The sequence below is a fragment of the Typopeltis vanoorti genome, chromosome 1 (genome assembly GCF_054136105.1).
Source record: "Typopeltis vanoorti isolate ZY-2024b chromosome 1, IOZ_Tvanoo_1.0, whole genome shotgun sequence".
Classification (NCBI taxonomy): Eukaryota; Metazoa; Arthropoda; class Arachnida; order Uropygi; family Thelyphonidae; genus Typopeltis; species Typopeltis vanoorti.
Genome location: NC_143549.1, coordinates 163,112,254 through 163,140,041, shown reverse-complemented (window position 1 = coordinate 163,140,041; position 27,788 = coordinate 163,112,254). Strand labels below are relative to the sequence as shown.

Here is a 27,788-nt window from a genome sequence, read left to right as displayed (position 1 = left end):
AGACAGATCTGCAGCTGGAAGGAAATGTCATCAGGTAGGTCAGTGACTTTAGATACTTAGGTTCAACAATAAAAGAGGATGGTGAGGCTGAGAAGGAAGTGGGAGCAGGATGGAGGAACTGGAGAGAGATGGCTGGAGTACTATGCGATATAAGTGTGCCGATCAATCTAAAAGGCAAAATCTACAGGACAGTAGTGAGACCAGCTATGACATATGCTATGGAAACGGTAGCCCAGAGGAAAAATAACATCAGCAGAATGGAAGTAGCGGAGATGAGAATGCTTAGGTGGATGTGTGGTGTGACCAGAAAGGATCGTCTGAGAAATGACTATGAGAGAGGAACAGTGAAAGTTACGAACTTAGGAGCAAAGATACAGGAGGCAAGCTTGAGATGGCTTGGTCATGTGATGAGGAGGAACGAAGAGTATGTTGGAAGAATGGTCATGCAGATGGATGTGCAGAGGAGGAGGAAGCATGGGCGGCCTAAGAAGAGATGGAGGGAGATGGTGGAGGAGGACTTGAGGATGAAGAACTTGGATGTGGCTACATCCTGAGACTGGAGGTTGTGGAGGAGACTCACTGCAAAGAGCGACCCTACTTAAGTGGGAAAAGCTGCAGAAGAAGAAGATTTAGAAACTACATCAAAGCTAAATTCTATTTAAGATAACATAAGAGAAACATTCTTTCATATAGGTAGTTTTCTTACAGTAACAATGATGTCCTAGTTTAACACGACAATTGTTATATTAGATTTAAGATTCTGAATTATCTACAGTCCTGTTTATAGTTAACTCTTAGGGAGAAAGGTTCTGTGGGTAGAATACGTGCCTTCCATATGCTTGGGATTTTCACCACCCAACACACAAAAAAAGTAGATGTCATTAAAAAAAACAGGGCTTTGAAGATTTGCTCCAACGAACAAGCGCTTAAAGACGAAATTGAAGTTATCAGCAATACTTTCTTAAAAAATGGTTAAGCCAAAACACTGTTAACAAAATTCTTTACAAGACCTCAATAAAAAAACAGACATAAACCAAACTACAATAAAACTATAACCATTCCTTACATTAAAAGGACATCAGATTAAATAAACAGAATACTATAGAAATACAACCTCAAAGCCACCTTTAAACCTCCTGTAAAATTAAAAAGCTTACTCAACTCATCCAAAGAACTACTCCCTCCGCTGGCCCACCCTGGCTTATACCGTATTTATTGCACCTGTAATCTACCATATACAGGGGAAACAGGAAGAACAATTCCTATCAGACAAAAAACATGAACGACACATTAAATATAATAACTAACTATGGTGAAGCTGGCCTTTCTGATCATGCCTTGAACTCTTAACATAGAATTGACTGGAAAAGCACCAGTTTTTTGCATCACACCAAAACTTGGTATGAACTTAAATTTAAGGAAGTCTTTGAGATTCTTATCAACCACCCTAATATGAACAATAATGATGGTCTGAAAATCCCAAGCATATGGAAGGCACATATTCTACCCACGGAACATTTCTCCCTAAGAGTTGACTATAAACAGGACTGTAGATAATCCAGAATCTTAAATCTAATACACCTAAACCTCTTTTTACGTGATTGATGCATTCCTAAAAATTACGTGTAAATAGAATTCACGTAAAAAGAACTACTGACTCCATAGAAAAAGTGAAGATTGGTTCCAAACCTGAAATATAAGCAAAATAATGAAAAAAACAAACATTAAATTCGTTAGGATCATAAGATTTTTATTTATATTTCATGGAGAACACACATACATATGAATTTTAATAACTTAAAAAAAAAAACATTTTAATTTCAGTTGTTTGCTAAGGATTCTATAAAAAAAATTATGTTATTCGCTGTCAGTTTCTGATAATAAACGTGAAAGTTTTTGTGAGACTGTAATATCATTAGAACTACTAGATATGGTATTATTGTCATCAACTTCTGCCTAAACTTGTGGAATTCTTCTTGTCATGTCTTGAACAAAAGTACCACTGGTTGTTTCACTAGTTTTAGGCATGAACTCAGTTATTAATCGCTGTGTTGATACTTTAGATAAGTCGTGATATAATTCTCTGTATGAAGACATTAACAACTTAAGCTCATGTGAAAACTTCCCAGCATGTTCTTCATTTGGATCATGTCGGGCAAAATAATTGCCTAAATTACTGGCCAGTTTAAGACCTTCTTTCTTTAATATCAGCAGTAAAAGTAGGATTATCTTGATCATTATCATTAATTTCTTCGCTTTCAGGAGTCTCAGAAACAATCTCCACTATTTCATCTTCGCTAAGAGGTTTATCAATTAACAATTCTTCGATATCTGCCAACGTAAGATCATCGAATCCTTCTCTGCCAATTTCACATCCCAAACTTATATTTGGGAATTCTGCAGTATGATTGAGGGAACAGGAGCATTCTCTTTAACACATGCGGGCCAAATAGCTTTCCAGCATGCATTCATAGTTTTTGGTCTCAATTCAGATAACGATAATCAAACCTGATCAATACAGTCTATAATTGAAAATTTTTTCCATACATCCATAACCATCATTTTGTTTGTTCAAAATGTACTGAAATGTTCGTCTGACATAATGTTTTAAAAGTTGCAATTATACCCTGATCTAGAGGTTGTAACAATGATGTGGTATTGGGCGGCAGAAAAAAAAATTGCACGTTTGGGTGTTCTATGGCAGGATGACCAGATGCATTATCAAGAATCAAAAGCACTTTAAATTCGAGACCCTTGTTATTCAAATAATGTCTAACATGTGGCACAAAATATTTGTGGAACCACTCAGTGAAAATATCAATGGTCACCCAAGCTTTTTTTTTGTTGGCCATCCAACAAAATTTCATTGGCCATGGTCTTAATGATCGATTTATGAGCAGTGGTTTTAACATCCGATCTCCTAAAGCATTCGAACAAAATAGGAGTGTTATGTGATCCTTTGCTGCTTTGAATCCACCAACAGTTTTTTGCATTTTTGATACGCAAGTTCTGTTTGGGATTTTTTTTTCAGAAAAGGCTGGTTTCATCCATATTCCAAACTTGTTCACGAGTGTAACCTCCATCTTCAATTATTTTAGCAAGTTTTTGTGGAAATGCTTTAGCAGCTGTTTCATCAGCAGAAGCCATTTCACCTTTAATTTTTATATTATGAATAGCATGTCTTTTAATAAACTTAGCCAGCCAACCATTGCTTGCATGAAATTCATATTTTTTCCTCCATTGTGATGAAGTATCTGGCTGCAGTTTTTTAATCCGTTCATAAAATCTCAGTGCTGATTGCTTGATGGAATCTCCGTCAACTGGCATTCTTTTTTGTACATTATCTGCTATCCACATCACTAAAGCTTTTTTGGCCTTTTCTAGAACAACATCTCTTGTGTATGATGATAATTTTGCACTTGATTTTGTACCAGAACATACTGATTTTCTAATAGCCTCTTCATTTTTCTTTATAGATCTGACAGTTGATTCACGGACTCCAAAATGCTTACCCACAGCCGTCGCACCTTCCCCAGTTTGAAGACGATCTAAAATTTGAATTTTTATATCCAAGGAAATGGCTTTCCTTTTTTTTCTTTTGGTTATCGGCAACATCATGTGAGGGCTGGATTAAAATCTTCGGTTAATGAAATGAAAGTTGAAAATTACATATAGCTTACCATTTATTATTTCTTGGCAAAATTATTAATTTTATAACGCGATTTTTATTTTGATTTCACTTTAAAAATGCAAATGCAAAAAGTCCGGTAACTGTGTTGTCTACTCAAATTCAAATTCAAACTGCTAAGAACTGCTTTTTTGTGCACAGTGAGTTATGTAATCCGTGGAATTCCCAATAAATGAAATTTGTAAAAATTTAGAATTTTCTTATTGAAACAAGAATGCAAAAAAAAAAATCTAAGAAATTTCTAGAATTTAGAGTTATTATAATTGAAACGAGAATGCAATTCTACAAAATTCTCAGAATTTTCTTGAATTAGGGATTTTTTTCCTAACTTTAGATTGGTCGCGTAAAAGTGAATAAAAATCACGTAAAAAAAAATTTTTTTTTGATATCCCAATTCACATAACTCCGAATTTGCGTAAAAAAAAAAAATTCGCATAAAAAGAGGTTTAGGTATATAACAATTGTCATGTTAAACTAGGACATCATTGTTACTGTAAGAAAACTATGTATATGAAAGAATGTTTCTCTTATGCTATCTTAAATAGAATTTAGCTTTGATGTAGTTTCTAAATAATTAATTTTCTGTTTTTTTTTTAATATATATTATATATATACATATACATTTTTTTTATATATATTATATTTTCACAAGAGGTCATGCCAGTAGAATAACCGTTGATCAAATCATTGTCTCTTTAGCATACTGTGTGAAATGTATACCTCAAAAATGATGACCTTAATATGAAAGTCAAAACGTCAGGAAATTGACTTCCCACAAATACAGCTTTAAATTGACTTCCCACAAATACAGCTTTGCTGATTCTGTTGTCTATTTCTATATTTAATTTACCATCTTTAGTAAAAATCGTGCCTAAGTAGCTGAAATTTTTTACTTGTTCTGTAGGTTCTCCATTTATGATGAAGTTGATATTTTCAATGTCTCTGCCTATTTTCATTGTATTTGTCTTGCTGTCGCTGATCTTCATGCCAAATTTATTACAACACTTATTCAATTTTTATTGCTGACCTTCATACTATATCTATTACAACAGTTATTCAGTTTAGTCAGGGAATCTTGCAGACTTGTAGCGGATTTATTTAGAAGCATAACATCATCTACGTAAAGAAAAAAGAGCTGAGATTAACATCTCCAATTTTGATATCAGGTTTAATATCACTTTCCTTCATAATGTGATCCATATAGATAATGTATAACAGATGGGATAATGTACATCCCTGTCTGACACCAGTTTTATCATCAAACCATCTTCCTGTACTTCCTTCAATTCTAACTGCTGGCTTGCAACTCAAATAAAGACTAAGTTTTGCTTGATATAATGTCCCACTGACACCATATAACTGCAGCATTTTGAATAGTTTTTCTCTTGGCACCTTATCATATGCCTTTTGCAGGTCTACAAAACTTTAAATACAGATCTTTGTTATATTCTTGATTTCTCAGTTATTTGTCATAAAGTGAAAATCTGATACTGACAGCCTCTATTTTGCCTGAATTCTGCTTGTTCTTCACTAAGTTTCCCATTTACAATCATTCTCAATCGTTTCTCAAGTATATTTGTATAAATCTTACCAAGAACACTCAGTAGGGAAATATCTCTAATTCTCACATTCAGTTGTATTTCCCTTTTTGTAAAAGGTACAATGAGAGCTTTACTCCAATCTCCTGAATTCGTCCTTCTGTCCAGGCCTGCTGAACTATGCAATGCAGCCACTGCAAGACTTTTATACCTCCATACTTAAGCATTTCTGGTTGAAATCATCTATTCTTGCTGATTTTTCACATTTCAGGCTTTCGATGTCTTTTCTTACTTCAGGTATTATATGTATTCCGATTAAGTTCCTCTTGAGTGTTTTTACCACTGTGCTGTCACTGATTGCTTCAATTAGCAATTTTTCAAATAATTACTCCATACTTCAATGATATCTTTTCTTCAGTTTTCATGTCACCTTTATCATCTCTAATTCATTTTACAGCACTCTTTCCTCCATTTCTGAGCTTTTTCAACAACCTCTAGAATATTTTGCCATCTGATATTTATTTTCTATGTTCTTGCCAAAGTCTTCCCATGACTTTTGTTTAACTAGTTTTACACAGTGTTTAGCTTTCTTACATTTGTCTCTGTATTCTATAATAGCACATGCTGACTTATTCGCCATTAGCTTTGAATATGCTTTCTACTTTTTCTTCACTGCCTCTTTAACTGCCAGTGGCCACCATGGAGCTCTGAATTTTTTTTATTCTTGCAAACAACCTCACCACATGCCTCTCCGGCTGAATCAGTCAATGTTTTCTTCATGGCACTGAAGAAAACATTTCTCCAAGGTTTGGTTCCTGTTCTCAAATAATTTCATTTTTTCTTGAATAATATTTGTGTATTTTAGGTTACAGTTCACATCTAAGAGTTGCTCAACTTTTATTCACTTTAAAACTTTCTAATAAGTTCTTCTTTTCAAGAACTATGTTCTAAAGAAGAAAAGAAAAACAGTGAGAAAACAAAATTTCTTTTATTTTTTTTTATATCTGGTCCACACACGAAAGGCCACATGACCTATACCACATTAGTGCCATGTGTAAACGAGGAATCTGTTCACATTTTTCTTGATCAGATCAGTTGAGGATTGTAATCTTTGGGGAAGGCAGAGTCAGGGGGACTGTTTTGAAGGACAGAAGTAGATGGAATGGAAGAGGAGGTAGTGAAGTTAGTTCAGACCAGTTTCAAGATGGTCTGTAAAAGGGTGTTGGTTAGCAGTTTCTCTTGTTTTAATGAATGGAAGAGATTGGGGGGAATAATAATGGCCAATTGAGCTGATCACTGTCCGTGAAAATATCTGTAGAAAAAGCACAAGGCAGAAACTGAAAGTCTGTGAGAGAGAGAGAGAGAGATAGAAGTGGGTATGCGAGAGATGGGTCATTAATTAGCCTGATTGCCCTCTTCTGTCCAGAATCTAGCAATCTTAGGATTTTGGTGCACCACCCCAAAAATGGGAGCATTACTCCATGGCTGGGAGGAGATTTGGGCTTTATATGGAGTTAGCAGCTGTGAAGGTGTGAAATTGTCTTGTGTGAAAAAGTACACCAAGTTTTTTGGCAGCTGCAGAAGCTATAGTTGAAATGTGGTTGTGCCAGTAAAGATATGAGGTGCAGGTCAGTCCAAGAAAAGAAATTTGATTGTGCTTGGATATCACAGTATTACTGAAGATAAGGAGTGGGGCATGCAAGCTCTTTCTTGTGAGAGATCAGACAGGACTTGTTTTGGTGGCAGCATTGAAGTTTACAAAGTTGTCCTTGCCCCACCGAGATATACCTAGGATACCTGAGTTTATGTCCTCTGGTTGTGGTAGATCTTGAGGATTCTAATACTTGAGCTCTACAAGGTTTGTTGAATGAAAAGGAGGGATGGAGTGTACTATTCTCAGCAAAACTATGGATAGAATTTGAAGTCTGAGAGAGCAGGTCATTTATATACAAAACGAAGAGAGTTGGTGAAAGAACAGAATCCTGGGATACTCCTGCATTGGTGGGGAAATCTGAGGGGAGTAAACCATCCACCATGACATGTAGTGAGCAATCAGAGAGAAAGTTGGCAATTCAATTGCAGAGTGAGGAAGTCAGACCGTAGGATGGCAGTTTGTTAAGTAGGCTCCTGTGCCAAACCCAATCGAATGCCTTTGATACGTCATGGGCAACCACATGAGTTTCTCCAAATTTCTCCATGGCCTCAGTCCAGAGGTGAGTAGTGTAAGCAAGATCAGCTGTGGATCGCAAGTGGCAGAAAGTTTGTGTGACTATAGGTGATTCAAGAATTGGTTGTTGATGACTTTCTCTGTAGCTTTAGAGAGAACAGAAGTGAGAACAATTGGACGATAGTTCATTAGTTGACTTTTACCACCTTCTTTGGAATGTTGGTTTGATTGAATTTGGACCTGTTTCCATGTTGTAGGGTAGATGCCAGTTGAATAGAAAAACTTATACATTTACTGGGAATATATATCGGACCCACTCCCCCCCCCCCCCCCCCCACACACACAAACAAAGGGTTGCAGGACATAGCTGATAATGCCAATGTTGTGGGTAAGAGGGGAAGAAAGAATCTGTTGACATAATAGTATTTTGGGGGAAGACAAGAGTGAGGTAGGTTCTTATAGAGATAAATGAAAGAAAAGAAGCTGTTTGCTAAGTTTGGAACTGATTGTTAAATGGATGTTGCCTGCTGACTTCCTTTGTCATTATGGGTTTTTAAGATTGAGGCATAATAGTGGCTAGTTCATATACAGAACATTGTTTATGAGAGTACCTAGCTAAATCATGGAACATGCCATAGAAAGGGCCCATCTTTGTGAAGCAACTGCATGAGTTTTTTAACATTTCCAAACATCACCATTATTATTATTACAAAAAAGCACATGTAAATTCTTTCCATTTTTGGCTTCACAAAGATGGGTCCTTTCTACAGAATATTCCATGAGTTATAGGCCGTCCTGTACCATAAAGGCCAGAATTAGGTCCATGATAAAAAATAAATAGATAAATAAAAAATGAAAAGCAGTATGTCTAGTTTCAGGAAATAGACAACATACAGTAGATAACTAAAAGAAATTTAATTATTACTTCCTATATTTCTCCAAAGTTAAATTGGCATGCATTGTTGGGGATATTTCAGTAACAAAGATGGAACAGGAGAGATACAGGATGACCGAAAGTCCTGTAATTACTGTCCGTTGGGCTCGAATATATTCTTATAAGGGCTTTTTTACTTAAATATAAAGAGCCAATAGGCTTCATGCTACTCACTGATGAAGCCTCAAAAAAAAAAAGGCTGAAACCGGTTTGGGTAGTGACCTCCCACCATAATGTAATAACAGCATACATTTCCTATGAAATGTGTTTTTACATTATAGAAAATACCAAGATTAGCGATCAGAACTTTCCCCACCTTTCAAACGAGTTGCCTGAGATTGTACTACGTACTAGGACTACTTGCATTAGCTCACGCTAGTAACCGCCGATACTATTATAGTTTACTATATTCGGCATGAAACTCTCTGATTCCAATCTTTGAGTTTCTTATTTGGGATTTAATATCCCCTTAATTTGAATAATTCTTATGAGGGTCTTCCATTTCAGAGGCAGTCCGTTACAACCATGTTTGTTTAGGTTAGAATAGTTGGTAAGAGCTGCAGAGCAGATTTGAGGAAAAGCCTTTCAAATTTAAATTTGCTTTGGTGGAGTCAAGTGGCTTTTGTTTTTTGCCTTTCCCTGCTGATCCTGTGCCGGGTATCCAGGCCCTGGTCTGCTAATCCTGAGTGGCCATAGTGGTGGAAATGGATTAGTCTTGGTGCTCTGATGTTATGGATGTTGGCTATCTGACCATAGTATGAACAGTTGCAGCTGCAGGGCACCTGGTATACTCCAGATAAATCCAGAGATTGTTGCAGGTCTTTGGGAAGGTGAATAATGGTTGCTTGCTTTCTGTGCAGCTTATAGGCAGTCACAAGATTGTGCTTTTTCAAGATCTTCACCACCTTTTCTTAGATACCATGAATATAAAAGATGGTGATGGATTTGCTGTAATTTATATTTGAAAGGGAGAGAGTGTGTGTGTGTGGGGGGGGTGTAGGTATGTGTTGATAAATTCATTTTCGAAATTACGGATTTTACAACCGTGTTCTAACTAACTCTTTTTATTATCCCGACATTTTGATCTTCATATCAAGATCATCATTTGGAGTATACACTAATATACGAGACAAGCTGAGTTACATTATAAACCGTAAGCTAGAGAAACAATGATTTGATCACATGTTATTCTACTGGCATGACCTCTAGTGAAAAAAAAAATATAAATTACATCAAGCCAGATTTAATTTAAGATAACATGAATAAACATTTTTTCTTATAGATAGTTTTCTCTCAGTAACAATGATGTCCTATTTTTAGTATTACAATTGTTATTTTTGATTTAGGATCCTGGATTTAGTACAGTCCTGTTTAAAGTTGTTCTAACGGGTCCAATATATGCTTTCCATATGTATGGGATTTTTAGACCTTCATTATTGTTCAGATTGGGGTGGTTGATGATGATCTCACAGGCTTCTTTAAATTTGTGTTCATACCATGTTTTGGTGTGATGTAGACAACTAGTGCTTTTCCAGTCAATTCTATGTAAGGTGTTCAGGGCATGATCAGAAAGGCCACCTTCACCATAATTATTATATTTAATGTGTCGTTTATGTTCATTTTGTCTGATAGGAATCGTGCATCCTCTTTCTTCTATATACAGTATGTTACAGGTGCAATGAATACAGTCCACGTGGTTAGCCTAGTGGCTTTGCGCTTCGCAACCTTATGCCTGGGGAAGGAGTGTCCCAGGTTCAATTCCCCGAAGACATGAGGAACTTGGGGATCTTCCTCAGGTATAGCCAAGTTAGCCGGTCTTGGGCACAGGCAGTAGGGTTTTTTCCACCAGTTTATTTGGCGTTTTTCATCCTGCAAGCAGGCAAACCGGCCCCATGAACATGCGCTTCTACAGCCAAAAATATATTCCCCCCCAAGAGGCAGACTAAGCAACAGGTCGGTTGGGAGTAGTACTAACAAGAAGTCGCATCTAAATAACACGCGGATCCTGCATAGTAAGCAGAAATAACGCATTGTGAAAGAAGACAGGTGCAATGAATACGGTATACTCCTGGGGGGGGTCTTTGGATGAGTTGAGTAAGCTTTTTAATTTTGCAGGGGATATAAAGGTGGGCTTTTAGGTTGTATTTTTGTAGTACTCTGTTTATTTTGTCTGATGTCCCTTTAATGGTTATAGTTTTGTTGTAATCTGGTTTGTCTTTGTTTTTTATTGAGGTCTTCTAGAGAATTTTGTTAATAGTATTTTGTATGTGATGTCTTTGATGATGTTTATGAAGTGTTGTGTGTTTTTGATATAGGAATGACCTATCAACTCTTTGAGTGTTGCCTAATTTTTTAGCTAAGTGATAAGTCAGGCTATCTATCCCTTCAACTATTAGAAATTACATTAGAAAAAGATGATTTATTAGTCAGTTTTGACGTCTCTGCCCTCTTTACAAATGTCCCAATCAATGACACAATCCTTCTTTTACAGAACAAATTCCCTCCAGATGTCACTGTGCTCTTTGCGCATGTATTATGTTCTGGTTATTTTGTATGGCAAAATGCTTTCTACCTACAAAAAGAAGGCACAGCCATGGGCTCGCTGTTATTCCCCCACCCCCATTGCTAACTTTTGCATGGAATATTTTGAGCAACTTGCTTTAGGTTCCTCTCCTTTAAAACCAAAGACTGGCTTAGATATGTTGATGTTTTCAAGATCTGGTCCCATGGTCGCCAGACACTAGTCACATTCCTTAATCACCTACACAAACATCACAAATGCATACAGTTCACAATTGAGATTGAAAAACAGAACACACTTACGTTTCTAGATATACTTGTCACACGTCTTCCTTCTGGCAATCTTTCCTTCATGGTTTACCGAAAACTGACACATACTGGCCAATATATACACACAGACTCCTACAACCACCCAACACAAAACTAGGTGTCATCAATACTCTGAAAATCTGCTCCAGTGAACAGGCACTGAAAGACGAATTTAAAGTGATCAGCAATACTTTCCAAAAAAAATGGGTACAGCCAAAGCACTATTAACAAAATTCTCTACAAGACCTCAATAAAAAAACAAACCAGACTACAACAAAACTATAACCATTCTCTACATTAAAGGGACATCAGACAAAATAAACAGAGTACTACAAAAATACAACCTCAAAGCCACCTTTTAAACCCCTGCAAAATTAAAATGCTTACTCGACTCATCCAAAGACCTACCCCCTCCCGCTGGCCCACCCTGGAGTATACCGTATTCATTGCACCTGTAACATGCCATATATAGGAGAAACAGGTTCCACAATTCCTATCAGACAAAAAGAACATAAATATAATAATTATGGTGAAGCTGGCCTTTCTGATCATGCCCTGAACACCTTACATAGAATTGACTGGAAAGCACTAGTTGTCTATATCACACCAAAACATGATATAAATGCAAATTTAAGGAAGCCTGTGAGATCATCATCAACCACCCCAATCTGTACAATAATGAAAGTCTAAAATTCCCATACATATGGAAAGCATATATTCGACCCACGGAACCTTTCTCTCTAAGAACAACTATAAACAGGATTGTACTAAATCCAGGATCCTAAATCAAAAATAACAATTGTAATACTAAAAATTGAACATCATTGTTATTGAGAGAAAACTATCTATAAGAAAAAATTTTTATTCATGTTATCTTAAATTAAATCTAGCTTGATGTAATTTATAAATATTTTTTTTTCACTAGAAGTCATGCCAGTAGAATAACATGTGATCAAATCATTGTTTCTCTAGCTTACGGTTTGTAATGTAACTCAGCTTGTCTTGTATATTAGTGTATGCTTCAGATGATGATCTTGATATGAAGATCGAAACGTCGGGATAATAAAAAGAGTTAGTTATAACATGGTTGGAAAATCCATAATTTCGAAAATGAATGCTGATCATCGTGTAACACTAAAAGAAAGGTGGTGGTAGGTAAATTCTTTTTATCTGTGGGATGTAAAGATCATAGATCCATTTGGTTGTCTTGTAATTTGGGTGTCTAGGAAGGGCAGACTGTTGTTACTTTCTATTTCTGTTGTGAATTGGATCCTTAGATGTTGACTGTTCAAAATGGGATAGGAAAATGTATAAAGTGTCCACACCTTGTTGCCAAATTGCAAACGCATCATCCACGTAGTAAGTTTGTGTGTTATGTGTGTGTGGGGGGTGGGGGGTAATTTAGGGCATTCTTTTCAAATGTCTCCATGAAAAGGTTAGCCAAGGGGGAGAAAAAGGGAAGCCCATGACTGTTCCCTTTGTTTGTAGAATTTTCCTTGTCAAACAAAATAGCTTGAGTTCATGGTGAACTGAAACAGGGCTGAGATATTGGGAGGAAATTGTACTTGGATAAGAGCCAGGGTGTCCTTAAGTGAATTTTGTGGATAAGGAGGAGAAATTGAAAATTTAATGTTAACACATATTTTTCTACCTTTCCATAACTCTGATCTTACCTCAGTCAACCTAAAGTAAAACACAACCTTCTTCAGTTCCCAGGAGTATACAAAATCATTTGCAGTTGCGGCAAAGGATATTATGGCCAGACAGAAAAGTCCTTCTCTCTCTCTCTGCATAGAAGAACACCAACGTGACATTTCTTATAACAGAGTCTGTGCTAGTGCCCTATCCAGCACTAGCACGTTTTATTCTCAGCCAATACCATTGTTGAAGGACGACAACATCAAATATGCTGGAACTCGACTTCAAATATCCATAAATGCTCTGATGAATTAGAAAGATGTATCTTGGAGTACGAAGAAATAGCTTTCGACCCTGCCCATGTAAACAGCAATCTCAATTACAGCCTGCCCGATTCACATAGCACTGTAATCCAGTTTTTGCGCATTCATGATATCATTGACACGCACAGTGCTTCACACCAGAACTAATGCTCAGACTCAATTTTAAACACTACTAATTGTTCTAAACTCTGTTTTGTCTATCTATATGTTCACTGGACATCCACAGATGCCGTATGGTCACTCCAATGCCCAGTGATGTGCCACACCAGGCCTCGCTATATAGTCCTGTTGTTTGCTTTTCTGGAGACTTTAACTCTCTGAAGATTAGTTGCTCCACACACACACATCATCCATCCATCTCATTGATGGTCAATCCCTTCCTCTTTTTCCAGAAACTTTACCTTCTATTACTGTTCTGAGAAGTTCTCCTTCCATCCTTTCAATGTGTCCAAAATATTTTAACTTTCTTTTGTCAATCCTTAAGGAGCCTTAAAGTTCTACTGATCTTTTCTAACACATTCATTTGTATGCCTTTCAGTATATGACATCCTCAACAGCCTTCTGTAGCACCATATCTCGAAAGCAGATATCCTTTACTTATCTGACTTCTTTAGGTTCCAAGTCTCGCATCCATAAGTCGTTGTTGGTAAAACATGTGCATCCAAAATCCTCAACTTTGTTCCCATGGAGTTAGATCCATTCTTCCAGATTTTAGACAAGTCTCTGACTGTTGTTTTAGCCATTCCTAACCTTCTGATGTCTTCTGAACAGCAATTCTTCACATTAATAATGGATCCCAGGTACTCAAGCTTACTGACTTCCTCAATTTTTTTTCCATTAAGGTAAACTTGTTTCTCAAGAGTTTCTTGTTTGTATTTCCTTTGAGAACCATTATCTTTGTCTTGCAAGGATTTAGTTGATGCCCTCTGTTATTACTGTTCTTGTTAATTATCTCAAGAATTTGTCCTAGTTCTTCCATGTCATTATAAAGGAGTACTGTATCATCAACATACCTCAGATTACTGATCAATCTACCTCCTATCCTAATTCTCATCTTGAGCTTATCCAATGCTTCACGCATGATGTCCTCCGTATATATATATATATACTAAACAAGTGAGGAGAAAGTAAACATCGTTGCCTTCCTCCTTTTCCAGCCTGAAGCCAACCAGTCAATCCAACACCTGTTCTTATTGTGGCTTCTTGCTCCCTGTACAAGTTGGCTTTCAACCAGATAGTGTGTTGAGGAAAACCCATTATTTTCATTACTACCCACAGTTTCACATGCTGAACACAGTCAAAAGCTTTAGAATAGTCTAAGAAACACATTACCAGAGGAAGTCTAAATTTTTGATATTTTTCTATGATTTGTGTAAGGCAATGGATCTGATCTCTGGTGCCCTTACCTTTCCTAAACCTGCTTGTTCCCTGGGCATCTTTGCCTCAACTTTGGCCTCAATCCTATTTAGCATGATCTTCAATAAAATTTTGCTTGCATGAGATACTAAACTAATAGTTCTATAGTTGTTGCATGCTTTCATATTTATTTTCTTATGTAGCGGTATGAAAACAGACTTCTTCCAGTCTCTAGGTCATGATCCTGTCTCCCATATCCTTGTAATCAATCTACGAAACCCTCTTATACCTCCATTCCCTGTGGCCTTAATTAACTCTGCTGGAATTTCATCTGCACCTGGTGCCTTATAGCTGTTAAGCTGCTTAATTGCTCTTTCAACTTCATGCCTAAGTGGAGGAGGTTCCAAATCAAAATTTTCCAGGTGAGAGGGCTCTTCCACATTTTCTTTATCCACTCTACTTTACAGTTCCTCATAGTATTCTTTCCATCTGTTTTTGATTTCCATTCCTCTCTTTGATGACATTCAGTTTGGGCTTAAAATTTTGCTTTAAGTCACGAACTAAATAAAACATCCTTTTATAATTGAGCCTCCTCATCTGGAACTCTATCCCTTCACATTTATTAGTATAGAACTTTTCCTCAATATCTCAATTGCTTTTGACAGAGCCCTTTGGTTGGAAAGACCTGGGTTTGAATCCCATCTACGATGCAAAGAACTTTACCAAGGCTTTTCAATCAGAGGGGAGTTAACCAGTCTCATATAAAAATAGAGGATTCCCCCCCCTCAAAAAAAATTGTTTTTCTTATCTTAAAACAGGCAATCTGACTCTGTGAACAGACATAGAATATGACAAGGAAAGCAACAGGAAACCACTTTGTTCTATAATAATTCCCTCCTAATGTGGCACTGCTATCCTACCAACAATTCAGTTAAGGGTAACACAACAAGTATATGTAATGATTCACTTGCTGAATTTCAATTATGTCAATTATTTCGAAATGCATATAGCTAATGAAGATAACTTGAGTTTTCCTATGTTTATCTTTAAGCCAGCTTTTTACTATCAATTAAGAGTTCACAGATACAAATCTAAAGTTCATTGAACATGAAGTAAAGAGATAACAATGCCACTAATGTTTGTTGATTTTATGATCCTTATGTGGGTCCTCCATTTGTTAATTTCACTTAAGTATTAAACAAGTTTTTAGCATATCAAAGGCTTTCTCATATTCAGTGAAACCAAGACAACTGGAATTTGGTATTCATTACATTGTTTTACAATCAGTTTTGCAACTTGAATATAGTCCCCACTGCCTGCAAATTCTAATTAGCCTTGCTCTTTCTATCATCTCTTGTGCTATATCCAGGATTTCCCATCAAGTTTTCATGTAATTTTTGTGTACCATCTCTGACATTAAAGTATTCACCCAAGATAACTTTGCTATGTTTTGTATGAGATTCATCACAAGTTGGATTTGCTTGAATAATAAATAACCAGGTTTTAACTCATGTTTTTTTTTTATTTATACTAGATTGTTTTCCTCAACATGTTTTGCTATCTATGTGGCTAATAGCATGTTCAAGAGATTTGATGTGTCTTCTTTTGTTGTCCAAGTTGTGATACATCATGACAGAAGTCTTTATCTATATGACTTAATGCCTGTATAGAGACTTTGTATAAACTTTTAAAGTGCATCTTTTTGAGATCTGGACAACATTTGTTATATTATCAGATTTTATGTAAATCCCGATGTAAAATTTTAATTTCACATCGTAATTTCAAAGAATTACGTAGTTACAATTTTAAATCCCGATGTAAAATTGTAAACCTACAGTCTACTGTGTGTGGGCTAAGAAATTTCGGTTTTTAGTAATCATATATATATTTATTTATGCTTTTACTTGGCTTCTTATCCAAGCATTTGGATAAGAAGTCAAACCAAAATCTTTGATATTACAGAAAGAGTGAAACATCTGAAGTGGCATTGGACTGGATATATTGCTCAAAGACATGCTCACAATGGACAAAAGACATACTGGATTGGATTTCACAGAAGACACAATGCTGACCAAAAATTAGTCCTGATGGATTGATGAAATCATCAGATTAGCAGGAGTGACATGAAGAAGAAAAGCCATTGACACTTGACAATCTTGGAAAGACCATCCAGCAGTGAATCAATAATGGCTGATGATGACAGCAAAAAAACTTCGGTTCTTTTCAGCTGATTTTCCCTTATGTCATTTATTGTCTTTCCTGATTATCCTTCTTCTTGCTTCTGCTTTGTACATTAGTCTGAACATGCCACTATAATAAAAAAAAAAAAAATCAATGTAACAGGAAAACCTTGTGCTTTTTTTAAGAGTAAAATAGATTTCTCAGAAATCTTGGTATCACAAAAGGCTCAGAATCTATAATACTTTGGTGCCATAAATTAAAGGTATCAAGAAATATTGGTTTCATCCTTTATCCAAGTATAAGCAAACAAAGGTTGCACAAGTCACTTCATGACTGGGCTTCTTGTATATAGAGGCTAATGACTTCACATCAGTTGCATTAGTATCCCATAATGCAATGTACATATCCTTACAGACATGTCTAATGCTCTGCATTATAGGAAGGGCCACCACCCAGACTAGTTTAGATCCGAAGGTGATTGATGTGAAGTCATTAGCCTCTATACAAGTTGCCCAGTCTTGAAGTGACTTCATGCGCAAACTTTGCTTGTGTACACTTGGATAAAGGATGAAACCAAGATTATAGTTTCTTGACATCTTTAATTTATTATTATTATTATTACACCTCCACACTATACCTCCAGGGAACACAAAGACTCATTGAGGGAGGGCTTACTCTACAACTCTGTCTCCACCATGCAATCCACCACCAATGCCATCTACCACCCACCACTAGTATTTTCACAGACATTCATGCCCATGGCAGAATTTGAACCCGCAACCTTTTGGCTGGAGAGTGGATACGCTAACCACTCGGCTGGCTAAAACGTTCCTCTAGTCAGCGACTAGAATCGAACTCACGATGCTCTTCTTCAGGGGTTTAGTGTTGAGGAGCACAAACACCACTTCCACTGAGCCACAGTGTTAGTTATACTATAACTAAGTGAAAAAACTTTCAACTTGAATGCCATTGGAGGATAACAGTAGTTTTTCCTTATCAATAAACAGTAGAATTTCCTTACCCCACCCCACCACACACACTGTAAATGAGAAAGCATACACATTGTCCATTCAGACAGAGGTGAAGATATGGTTTATATTCTCAGGCTGTCTGACATTATATACTATGATCTAAATGGTCATAGTAATCAGAAATTCTTAACGTGCATCATAATATGCTATGTTTCATTTACACACACACACACTAGAAATCTGTACATTTCAAAAATTCACCCTTTGAAATGTGAGTATTTCGAAATTTGATTATATGACAAGTTAGCAGCTAATAAATCTGATCAAGCTACATTTGAAGCTGTAAAAACATATCCTACTATCATGTGAATTACTATAATAATTTTTGAATTGATTCATGCTACATGAATTGAATATACTTTGAAATTTTAATAAATCTGATTCATATTTTTTATATATATGCATACAGTTAATTCCTCATCATTCTAATCTACTCGAGAAGATGATAGAAGCATTTGGTGATGTTATGTTTGACAGAGATAATTTAATAACTCATTTGAAATCAAATAATCAAGAAAATACCTACTCTTCTTGTAAAGATGGATCAAATAATTTATATAGGTTGTCACTAATGTTGAAAGAGGCCAATAATCTCAGTAAAGAATTAAATCTGAATATAGTAAGTATTATCTATATTTACATTTTATTGGAATAATTTTTTGATTAAATTACATAAAATTTAGCATTTATTTTTGTACACATCATTTTTACATAAAATATGCATATTTTTGAAGATGAAACTATAATCGTCATTCAGAAATGTAAATCACCATGTTTAACATACTGTCAGTTTTCCAGGATGAAATTTCCAGGGAAAACAGCTGGAGACATTTCATAAATTTAAATTTACAAATTTGAAACAAAAGTGTTGAGTTTAATATTTTTGGAATTTTTCATTTTAGAAAAAATAGTATTTTATTATAGATTAATATTTATAGATTAAATTATTATAGATTAAAATTTTATTATAGATTAGTATTTTATTATAGATTATAGATTAAAATTTCATTATAAATTGAACTGTTTATTAAATAAATAAAGTACAATAACATTGTTATATGAGCAAAGACTATAAATCAAGTGCAATGAAACAGCCACTCATAATAGGTATTTTTACTACACATAACTGCTCCAAGTTGGTTCGTTCACAAAATTTTCCCTCTCATCTCATTTGTAGTTTTTCACATTTGAACATTTTTTATTGGATGCTGTTTGGTTACTTCCATACATTACATGGTTTTGGGAGTGAAATCTCTGCAAGAAGTGGTAGAGTTGCAACTGCCTTTTGCACACACAGAACTAGTAAGGCAAGTAGTTCAAAAAGAATTGAGACTGAGCAGTCAGTTATAAACTTTCACAAAAACATTTAGTGAAATTGCATCTAGATTGGCTGCTGATCTTAAACTGGACAAACAATAGCGAACAGTTATATGCAAATTAATTTGAAAGCATTATTATATTTTATATGTTGATGGTAATTTAGGTTTGCCTGATAATATATTATAATTATCTTATTGAGTCATTAACTTAGTGTAAAATTGAGCAGGGGTGCCAGGCAAAAAAAAAAAAAATTAATTATTTTATGTGTGAATTAATTTGAAAGAATTATATTACCAAAGAACCAGTTAAATATCTTAAAGTTAATATTGGAATACTGTGAATTGGCATAATAATAACTCCAATATAAGCATTACTCCATTTCCTAACTTAAACAGATCTGATGGTTTACATCTATTCCCTTTATGTGAGATAGTATTTTTTACTTGTCTTGCATTAGTTACTAAGGTGGCACTTTTTAGAGTTTTCTGTTATTGCTTGATCTTCTGTACTGAAGATGACTGAGACTGAAAAATTCTACAAATGAGTTTTCCTCCATATTTATAGTTTGTAGTTATCTTAAAGTTAACTTTGATCTTCTATGAATATCAAAAAATAAAAAGACCATCATCAAATTCCTGCCATGTACCCTCAAGGGGTGTACAGGATATGATAGTACTACATCAAAAATTTACATCATTACTAACTTCCTATCTATAATTTTCCTCCAAATCAGTCTGTTACTTGTCAAGACTCCAACATTATCAGATCTTATATTTCTATTGTCTAAGGCACTTTGTACTGTATCAATCCACCTATATCTTGGTGTTCCTCTGGGTCGTTTTCCTGCCAACCTGACAGAGGACACTTTTTTGTTAATCTTTCCTCACCCATTCTGTTTAAGTGACCATACCACCTGAGATTAGCTCTACTAACATATTCCTGGATGCTGACAATGTCAAGTTCTTTCCTAATATCCTTGTTTCTAATATGATATTTCCAGTGATGCTATCTGTTCAGGACTCATATCTACGGTCTCTAGTCTTTGGTCAAGTGTTTTACTTGACCAAAGACTAGAGACCGTAGAAAGAATTATGAGGATCCATAAATTAAACCTGGTTTGAACACTGTTTTGTATACAGCTAATTTAGTGTCCCGACTAATTTCTTCCTAATTCCATATGAATTCAGTTGACTTCCTACCATACCAGCTTTGTTGATTCTATTGTCTATTTCCATATTTAATTTACCATCTTCACTAAAAATCGAGCCTAAGTAGCTGAAATGTTTTACTTGTTCCACAGCTTCTACGTTCACAACGCAGTTGACATTTTCAACGATTCTGCCTATTTTCATTGTCTTTGTCTTTTTATTGCTGACCTTCATGCTAGTTATTCAATTTAGTCAGGGAATCTTGCAGATTTGTAGCAGATTTATTTAGAAGTATCACATTGTCTGCATAAAGCAAAGAGCTGACATTAACATCTCCAATTTTGATATCATGTTTAATACCACTTTCCTACATAATGTGATCCATATAGATAATGAATAACAGTGGGGATAATGTGCATCCCTGTCTCACACCAGATTTAACATTAAACCATCTTCCTGTACTTCAATTCTAACTGCTGACTTACAACTCAAATAAAGACTAAGTATTTCTTGATATAATGCCCCATTGACACCATATAACTGTAGCATTTCAAATAGCTTCTCTCTTGGCCTTGTCATTTGCCTTTTCCAGATCAACAAAACTTAAATGCAGATCTTTGTTATATTCTCATGATTTCTCCACTATTTGTCGTAACGTGAAGATCTGATCCTGACAGCCTCTATTTGACCTGATTCCAGCTTGTTCTTCACCAAGCTTTTCTTCCACAATTCTTCTCAACTGTTTCTCAAGGATACTTGCATAAATCTTACCAGGAACACTCAGTACGGAAATACCTCTGTAATTTTCACATTCAGTTTTATTTCCTTTTTTATATATGGGTACTATGAGAGTTGTACTCCAATCATCGGGAATTCGTCCCTCTGTCCAGTCCTTCTAAACTATGTGCAGCCACCGTATGACTTTTATACCACCATACCTCAGTGTTTCTGGTCGAATATCATCTATTCCTGCTGCCTTTCCACATTTCAAGCCTTTGATGGCTTTTTCTACTTCAAGTGTGGATATCCATTCCTGACTGCATGCATGGTCAGTGTTTTTTACCACTGTGCTATCATCACTGCTTGTTTCTTTTAGCAGTTTTTCAAAGTAATTACTCCATACTTCAAGGATACCTTTTTCTCCTGTTTTCATGTCACCTTTATCATCTCTAACTCCTTTTACAGCACTCTTTTCTCCATTTCTAAGCTTCTTCAACAACCTCCAGAATATCTTACCACCTTCTTGATATTTATTTTCTATGTTCTTGCCAAAGTCTTCCCATGACTTTTGTTTAGCTAGTTTTACACAGTGTTTAAATTTGTTCTTACATTTGTCTCTGTATTCTCTAAAAGTACAAGCTGACTTATTTGTCAGGAACTTTTGATATGCTTTCTTCTTTTACTTCACTGCTTCTTTAACTTACTGTGTCCACCATGGAGTTCTGATTTTTCTATCCTTGCAGACAACCTCACCACATGCCTCTCTGGCTGAATCACTCAGGGTTTTTTTCAAGGTTTGCCACTGAATCTCCAACGTTTGGTTCCTGTTCTCAAACTTCTTCATTTTTTCTTCAATAATCTTTGTGTGTTTTAGTCTACAGTTCACATCTGAGAGCTGCTCAACTTTTATTCGCTTTAAAACTTTCTTACATGTTAATTTTCAGTATGAAATTCAATTTTATCCTGCTCAAGACTAAATAGTGATCACTTCAAATCCTCTGTACACTCAGGTGTCCTGCACCAGGGAGAAAACATCACTGTCAATGAGACTTTTCTTATTCCTTGCTTCTTCTCTTCATGTGAATTTGTGCACATTTTTGTGTTGGAACATGGCATTAGTAATAACCAGTCCATGTCCTGAGCAGAAATCCAACAGGTATTTGCTATTATTATTAGCTTTGCTCTTTTCTTCCAAATTTTCCCAAAATATTTTTGTATGTCTGACAGTCATTTCCTACTCTGCTATTTATATCCCCAATGAGTACCAACTTTTCCTTTTTCATTGTCAGTTGCTTTCTCTAAAGCATCAAAAAATTCCTCCACTTCTACCTTAATGGAACCTTCTGTGGGACCATAGGCACAAATAAGTCTCATTGTCCAATTCTCCATACTGATATTAGCCCACATCACTGTACTTGAGACTTCCTGCCATTCAAGAAGATTAGCCTCGTATTTAGTGTTGAATAATATGGCTATTCCTTCTTTTCTTTGTTTGTCATTGCCTTGATTGTCAGGATTATTTCATATACTTGGGAAAAATGTTCGTCAATTGATATTCAAAACATTATGGCCTTAAGAAAGTGAGAATTTGGAATAATGTTGAAAAACTTACTTTTATTTTCTTCTTTTTTTTGCAATAAGAATAGATAGAGTGAGGATGATGCAGAAATTTGCATTTGACAGCTCACTTGAAAATTTACTTGGCCTTAATCATGCCATTCGTTTGGCAATTCTTAATGGATTTTTTTTTAAAGTAAAGATATTTAAAATAATTTTCATGTGTGAAATTTTACAGTCCAAGGAATGGAAAAATAGCCAATACTCAGAACCCTTAATGTTACCTCATATGCTGGGGGGGGAAAATACTAAAACAAAATAAAAACTGATAATTATGATTATCACCACTCATACATTTTGCACAAGAAGATACACCATGTAATTCAGCCATTTGTTTGTGAAATAATGTTGCTTTTTAGGTATTCTTTTGTAGTCTACAAATCTAGAACTTGTTCATCTTAGTACATTAATTCTACTCGTATCAGTTTCTGGCAGCAGCATAACATCTGTTCTCTGTTTCCTTTCTGTTTAAAGGATGATATGGGTTGTATGGCCCAGATGCAGAGTAAATAAGGAACTTGGGGTAACCATAGAAAGAATCTGATATTTAGGGACTGCACAGTGACAGATGGAAAGACAACACACCCAATTATCACAATTATTAAAAGCATTTTGGCATGTATGGATTGCATTATTAATCCTCTTTCTTTAATCAACATCTAGTTTAAATGCATCATCAGATATGTGCCATCAAGAGGCATACAGTGTACTATGATAATACTACGTGGTTCATGTATTATTTACAATTTTCCTCTAATACTTCTTTTGTCATCTAAATGCATCAATTCTCCTTGATTTTCATCTTCCTCTGGGTCTTTTTTCCTGCCATCCTAGCATTAAACATTTGTTTTGCTGTTCTGTTTAAGTGACCAAGACCACTTAAGACTGACCAAGACCACTTAAGACTGACCTGGCTCTCTCTCTCTCTCACACATGCACACATTCTCTCTCTCTCTCTCTTGAATTCTAACACAATGGCAAGTTCCTTTCTGAAATATTCAGAAATACACTTGAGATTGTTATACTTTTAATTTTATTCTTACATTGATACCATCCTTTCACTTCACTCTCTATACAAAATTAGCTGAGTTTCTTCGACTAATAAAGTAAGTTTTATATAATAATCTCAGTGTGGTATCCAAACCAGGATTCATTGAATTGTATCCCACCCACGATGTCTCAGAAATACACGAAAATAAAGATAGTCAGAGTAATTACTAATTACTTGGAAAGATTGTTAAATGAAACAAGCTGTAACTGAATAGTGATAGAAAAGATTTGAGAAATTCAATCAGGAGTATATATATATATCGATGCTTGAGATATAAAAAAAAACATCAGAAAAAATCTGAAATGTTGTGAACCAGATGATATTCAAGCAGAAATGCTTAAATAGGCTATACTGCATAATTTTGGAAAAATGGTCAAAAAGTAAATTCCAAGCAGTTGCACTGCAGCTGTCATAGTATTAATGTATAACAAAGAAAATAAAACTGAATGTGAGAATTACATAGCAATTTCCCTAATGAGTAAGATGCTATGCAAACATTCTTTATTTATATATATATATATACAGGGTATTCGGGATAAATTTGACAGTTTCGTAAGGAAAAAGAAAATCTTCTTTGTATCTATTAAATTTAATGAATTGACAAAAAAACATTACAGGCAGAGTTAATTACAATACTATCAACAAGATTTACTCAAAATAACCACCATTAGCATCGATCACAGCTTCAATTCTGCTTCGGAACCTCGAACAAGCTGATGCTACAGTCTCCCTGGGAAGGGCCGCAAAAACTGTTTTAATTTTATCCATTAACTGGGCTTTTGTATTACTGGAAGTGCGATTGGTGTCTTTTTCAACTGCGCCCCATACAAAATAATCCATGGGGTTAAGGTCTGGGGAGTTTGGAGGCCAAACATTTGGACTGGTGAAGTCGTAGAAATTTTCAGACAACCATTTTTGACTTTTCCCAGAGGTGTGGCAAGGGGCCGAATCCTGCTGCCATACATACGGCCTACCATTGGCTACCCTTGTTATCCAGGGCTTGACTACAGTTAGCAACTCCACGAACAAAGCCCGAATTCCAATGCCAGGGTTCTTCAACACCTGTTCCTGCAGATTTGCGAGGAATTCTGCTGTACGAACGCAATCAGATCGTCTGCTAGGGATCTTTCTTCTTGCTACATCCTCGTAGTCACCATTGCAAGTCTCTAGTTCATGCCTGATTGTTTTTACTGTATTCAGGGAGCATTGGGCAGCAGTCGTAATATCCTTATTTTGATGGCGGGCACGAATCATCATGATACAAGTTATTCTCTTCCATGATTCAGGTGGGTTCCAGCTATCCATCCTTTCTGACATCTTGTATATGAATGAAGAAGGGTCCAAACTTTTAAATGAAGAGAAGTGTGTGTTAATACATGTAACTTACGGAAAAATATAATTAATTATAAATATGTCAAATTTATCCCGAACACCCTGTATATATATATATATATATATATATATATATATATCACTAACATAAGAAGTCTCAAGACCTATAACATTGCAGTGCATAATAGAACAAGTAATAAGGGACTTGTTCTATTATGTAAGTAAAAAGTAAGAAATTTGTTAATGTGCTTCTTGAAGAGTGGGAGATATTTTCAGAGCTGGAGAAATATCAAGAGGTTCTTTATATTTCCATAGCACACATCCAAAGGTAGGTAAGGTTAGCAAAGGAGGCATACTGTAAAACAAGAATTGTAGAAGCCCATGTTGGTGATCACTCATAGACTGTGACAGTAGATAGTGAAGAAGATACTCGAAGTTTTTTCACTTGGTTATACTATAAATTAAAGATACCAAGAAATTATATACTTGGTTTAATCCTTTACCCAAGTGCAAGCAAACAAAGTTTGCACTTATAATCAGGACTGGGCTTTGCATTATGGGATACTAAGACAAGTGATGTGAAGTCATTAGCTTCTAAATATGAGTTGTCCCAGTCCTGATTATATTTCAGGTGCAAACTTGGTTTGCTTACACTCTAATAAAGGATTAAACCAAGTATGCAATTTCTTGGTATTTTTGAAATGAAGAAGCTAGTTGTTGATGACCTTTGCATCATTTTACAGAGTATTAAAGAAAGGGAAGATAAAATCTTGGTAAATCACTGGATAAAATCTTGCTCCCATTCTATTAGATAGATGCTAAATGAATATGATACCTTGTGAAAGGTGATACCATGTGTTAGTTCTGGAGCACAAACTCTAAGTATGGCTGGAGGAATACCATAACCTAGCATAGTCTGGCAAATAAGTACCTGCTAGATTTCTGTTTAGGACCTGGAATAGTTATTAGTAGCACAGTGTTCCAACATAAAATTGTGCAAACATTGAAATAGAGAGAAAATTCAAGAAATAAAAGTTTTTCTGACCATGTTATTATTGATAGCAATTCCCACTGGTTCAGAACACAAGAGTATACTGAGGATTTGAAATTGAAGGAGCAGGATTTCAAAGCCATTTAGTTTTGAGCAGGATAAAATTGAATTTCATATTGAAAAGAAGAATATGTAAGAAAGTTTTAAAACAAATCAAGGTTGAGCAGCTTTTGGAGGCAAACTGTGTAGACTGAAATATTCAAACATCATTGAAGAAAAAAAAAATGAAAGAGTTTGAAAACAAGAACCAAACCTTGTAGACTCATTGGCAAACTCTGAAGAAAACGTTGGTTGATTCAGCCAGGAAGGCATGTGGTGAGGTTCTCTGCAATGATAAAATCAGAACTCCATGGTGAAATCAGGAAGTTAGAAGCAGTCAAGGAAAGAAGAAATGATATTGAAATTTCCTGTCAAGGAAGTCAGCTTGTTTTCTTATAGAATACAGAGAAAAATGTAAGAAAGCAAATTGCTATGTAAAACTAGCCCAAAAAAAATTATAAATTATGGATAGACTTTAATAGCCATAGAAAACAAATAGCAGGAAGGTGGAAACATTTTCGAGGCTCTAGAAAAGCTTAGAAATGCAGAAAGGATACTGAAAAAGGAATCGGAAATGATAAAGGTGACATAAACTGTAGACATTCTAGATGTTTGGAGTAGTTACTTTGAAGGATTGTTAAATGAAGCAAGCAGTGATAGCATAGTAGTAGAAGACACTCAACAGAAATGCAATCAGAAATTCATATCAGTACTTGAAGTAGAAAAAGCCATCAAATATCTGATGTGGAGTAGATGAAATTCTATCAGAAATGCTCAAATATGGAAGTCTTCTTCTTCTTCCTATCATGGAATATAAGCCATGTGGCCTGTTCCGGTCTCATGCCATCTCTTTCTTGGTCTTCCGATTCTTCTTTTTCCACTTATTTTGTATCTGTATAATATTTTTGGTAGTCTGCTGTTGTCCATTCGATTTAAATGTTCTAGCCATTTTTGTTTATACTGTCTTATGTAGTAATTAATTGGTTTGATTTTTAGGGATTGTAAGATTTCTTCATTTGTTTTGTGGTCCCACTTGGTATATCCAGCTGGTTTTCTGAGGAACTTCATTTCTGCTGTTTGAATTCATTTTTCATCTTTCCTTTTCATGGTCCATGTTTCGCTTCCGTATAGTAGAGTTGGTTTTGACAAGACATTATATAGTCTGATTCTAGTGTGTTTTTGTACCAGGGATGGCTTAAATATACTATTTATTATGCCATTTACTTTGACAAAGTTTGATATTTTAGTGTCTGTGACTTTTTCTTCTTCGTATGATAGATCACATCCCAAGTATCTGAAAGTGTTTACTTGTTCTAGTATTTTATTATCTATCACTATTTTACTTCTTATTAGGTTTTCTCCTTTGAATGCCATTATTTTTGTTTTTTCTTTGGATATTGTCATATTATATTGCTTTGAGATATCATTTAATGATTTTAATTATCTTTGTAAGTCATCTTCTGATGTAGTTAATACTATTTGATCATCTGCAAATAGTAGTGTATCTATCTTCATTTGCGGGGTCATTTGTATACCAAATGGGTTATGCTGTTTCCAGATTGTTAATATTTCATTTATATATATATTGAAAAGCAGAGGTGAGAGGGTACATCCTTGTCGTACTCCTCTTGATATATCTTTCCATTCTGAGGTGTGTTCTAATTTAACTGCTATTTTATTTCCTGTATATATTTCTTGAATAGATTGTAAAAGTTGGTTTGGTATGTTTAAATTGGTTAATATTTTAAACAATTTTTGTCGACTAATTTTGTCAAATGCTTTTTCATAATCAATAAACGCCACATGTGTTTCTTTTTGAAATTCT

General features: G+C 35.2%; 1 protein-coding gene across 7 annotated transcripts in view; it reads left to right on the top strand.

The window, feature by feature from the left end:
- Positions 1–27,788, top strand: part of LOC150110591 (kinesin-like protein KIF14) — a 716,770-nt gene that overhangs the window by 389,595 nt on the left and 299,387 nt on the right. For all 7 annotated transcript variants that reach the window (XM_090399877.1, XM_090399854.1, XM_090399845.1 and 4 more), the window contains one exon: positions 18,095–18,304. In XM_090399877.1, the coding sequence (XP_090256003.1) occupies positions 18,095–18,304 (210 nt within the window). The remainder of the gene's footprint in view (positions 1–18,094; positions 18,305–27,788) is intronic.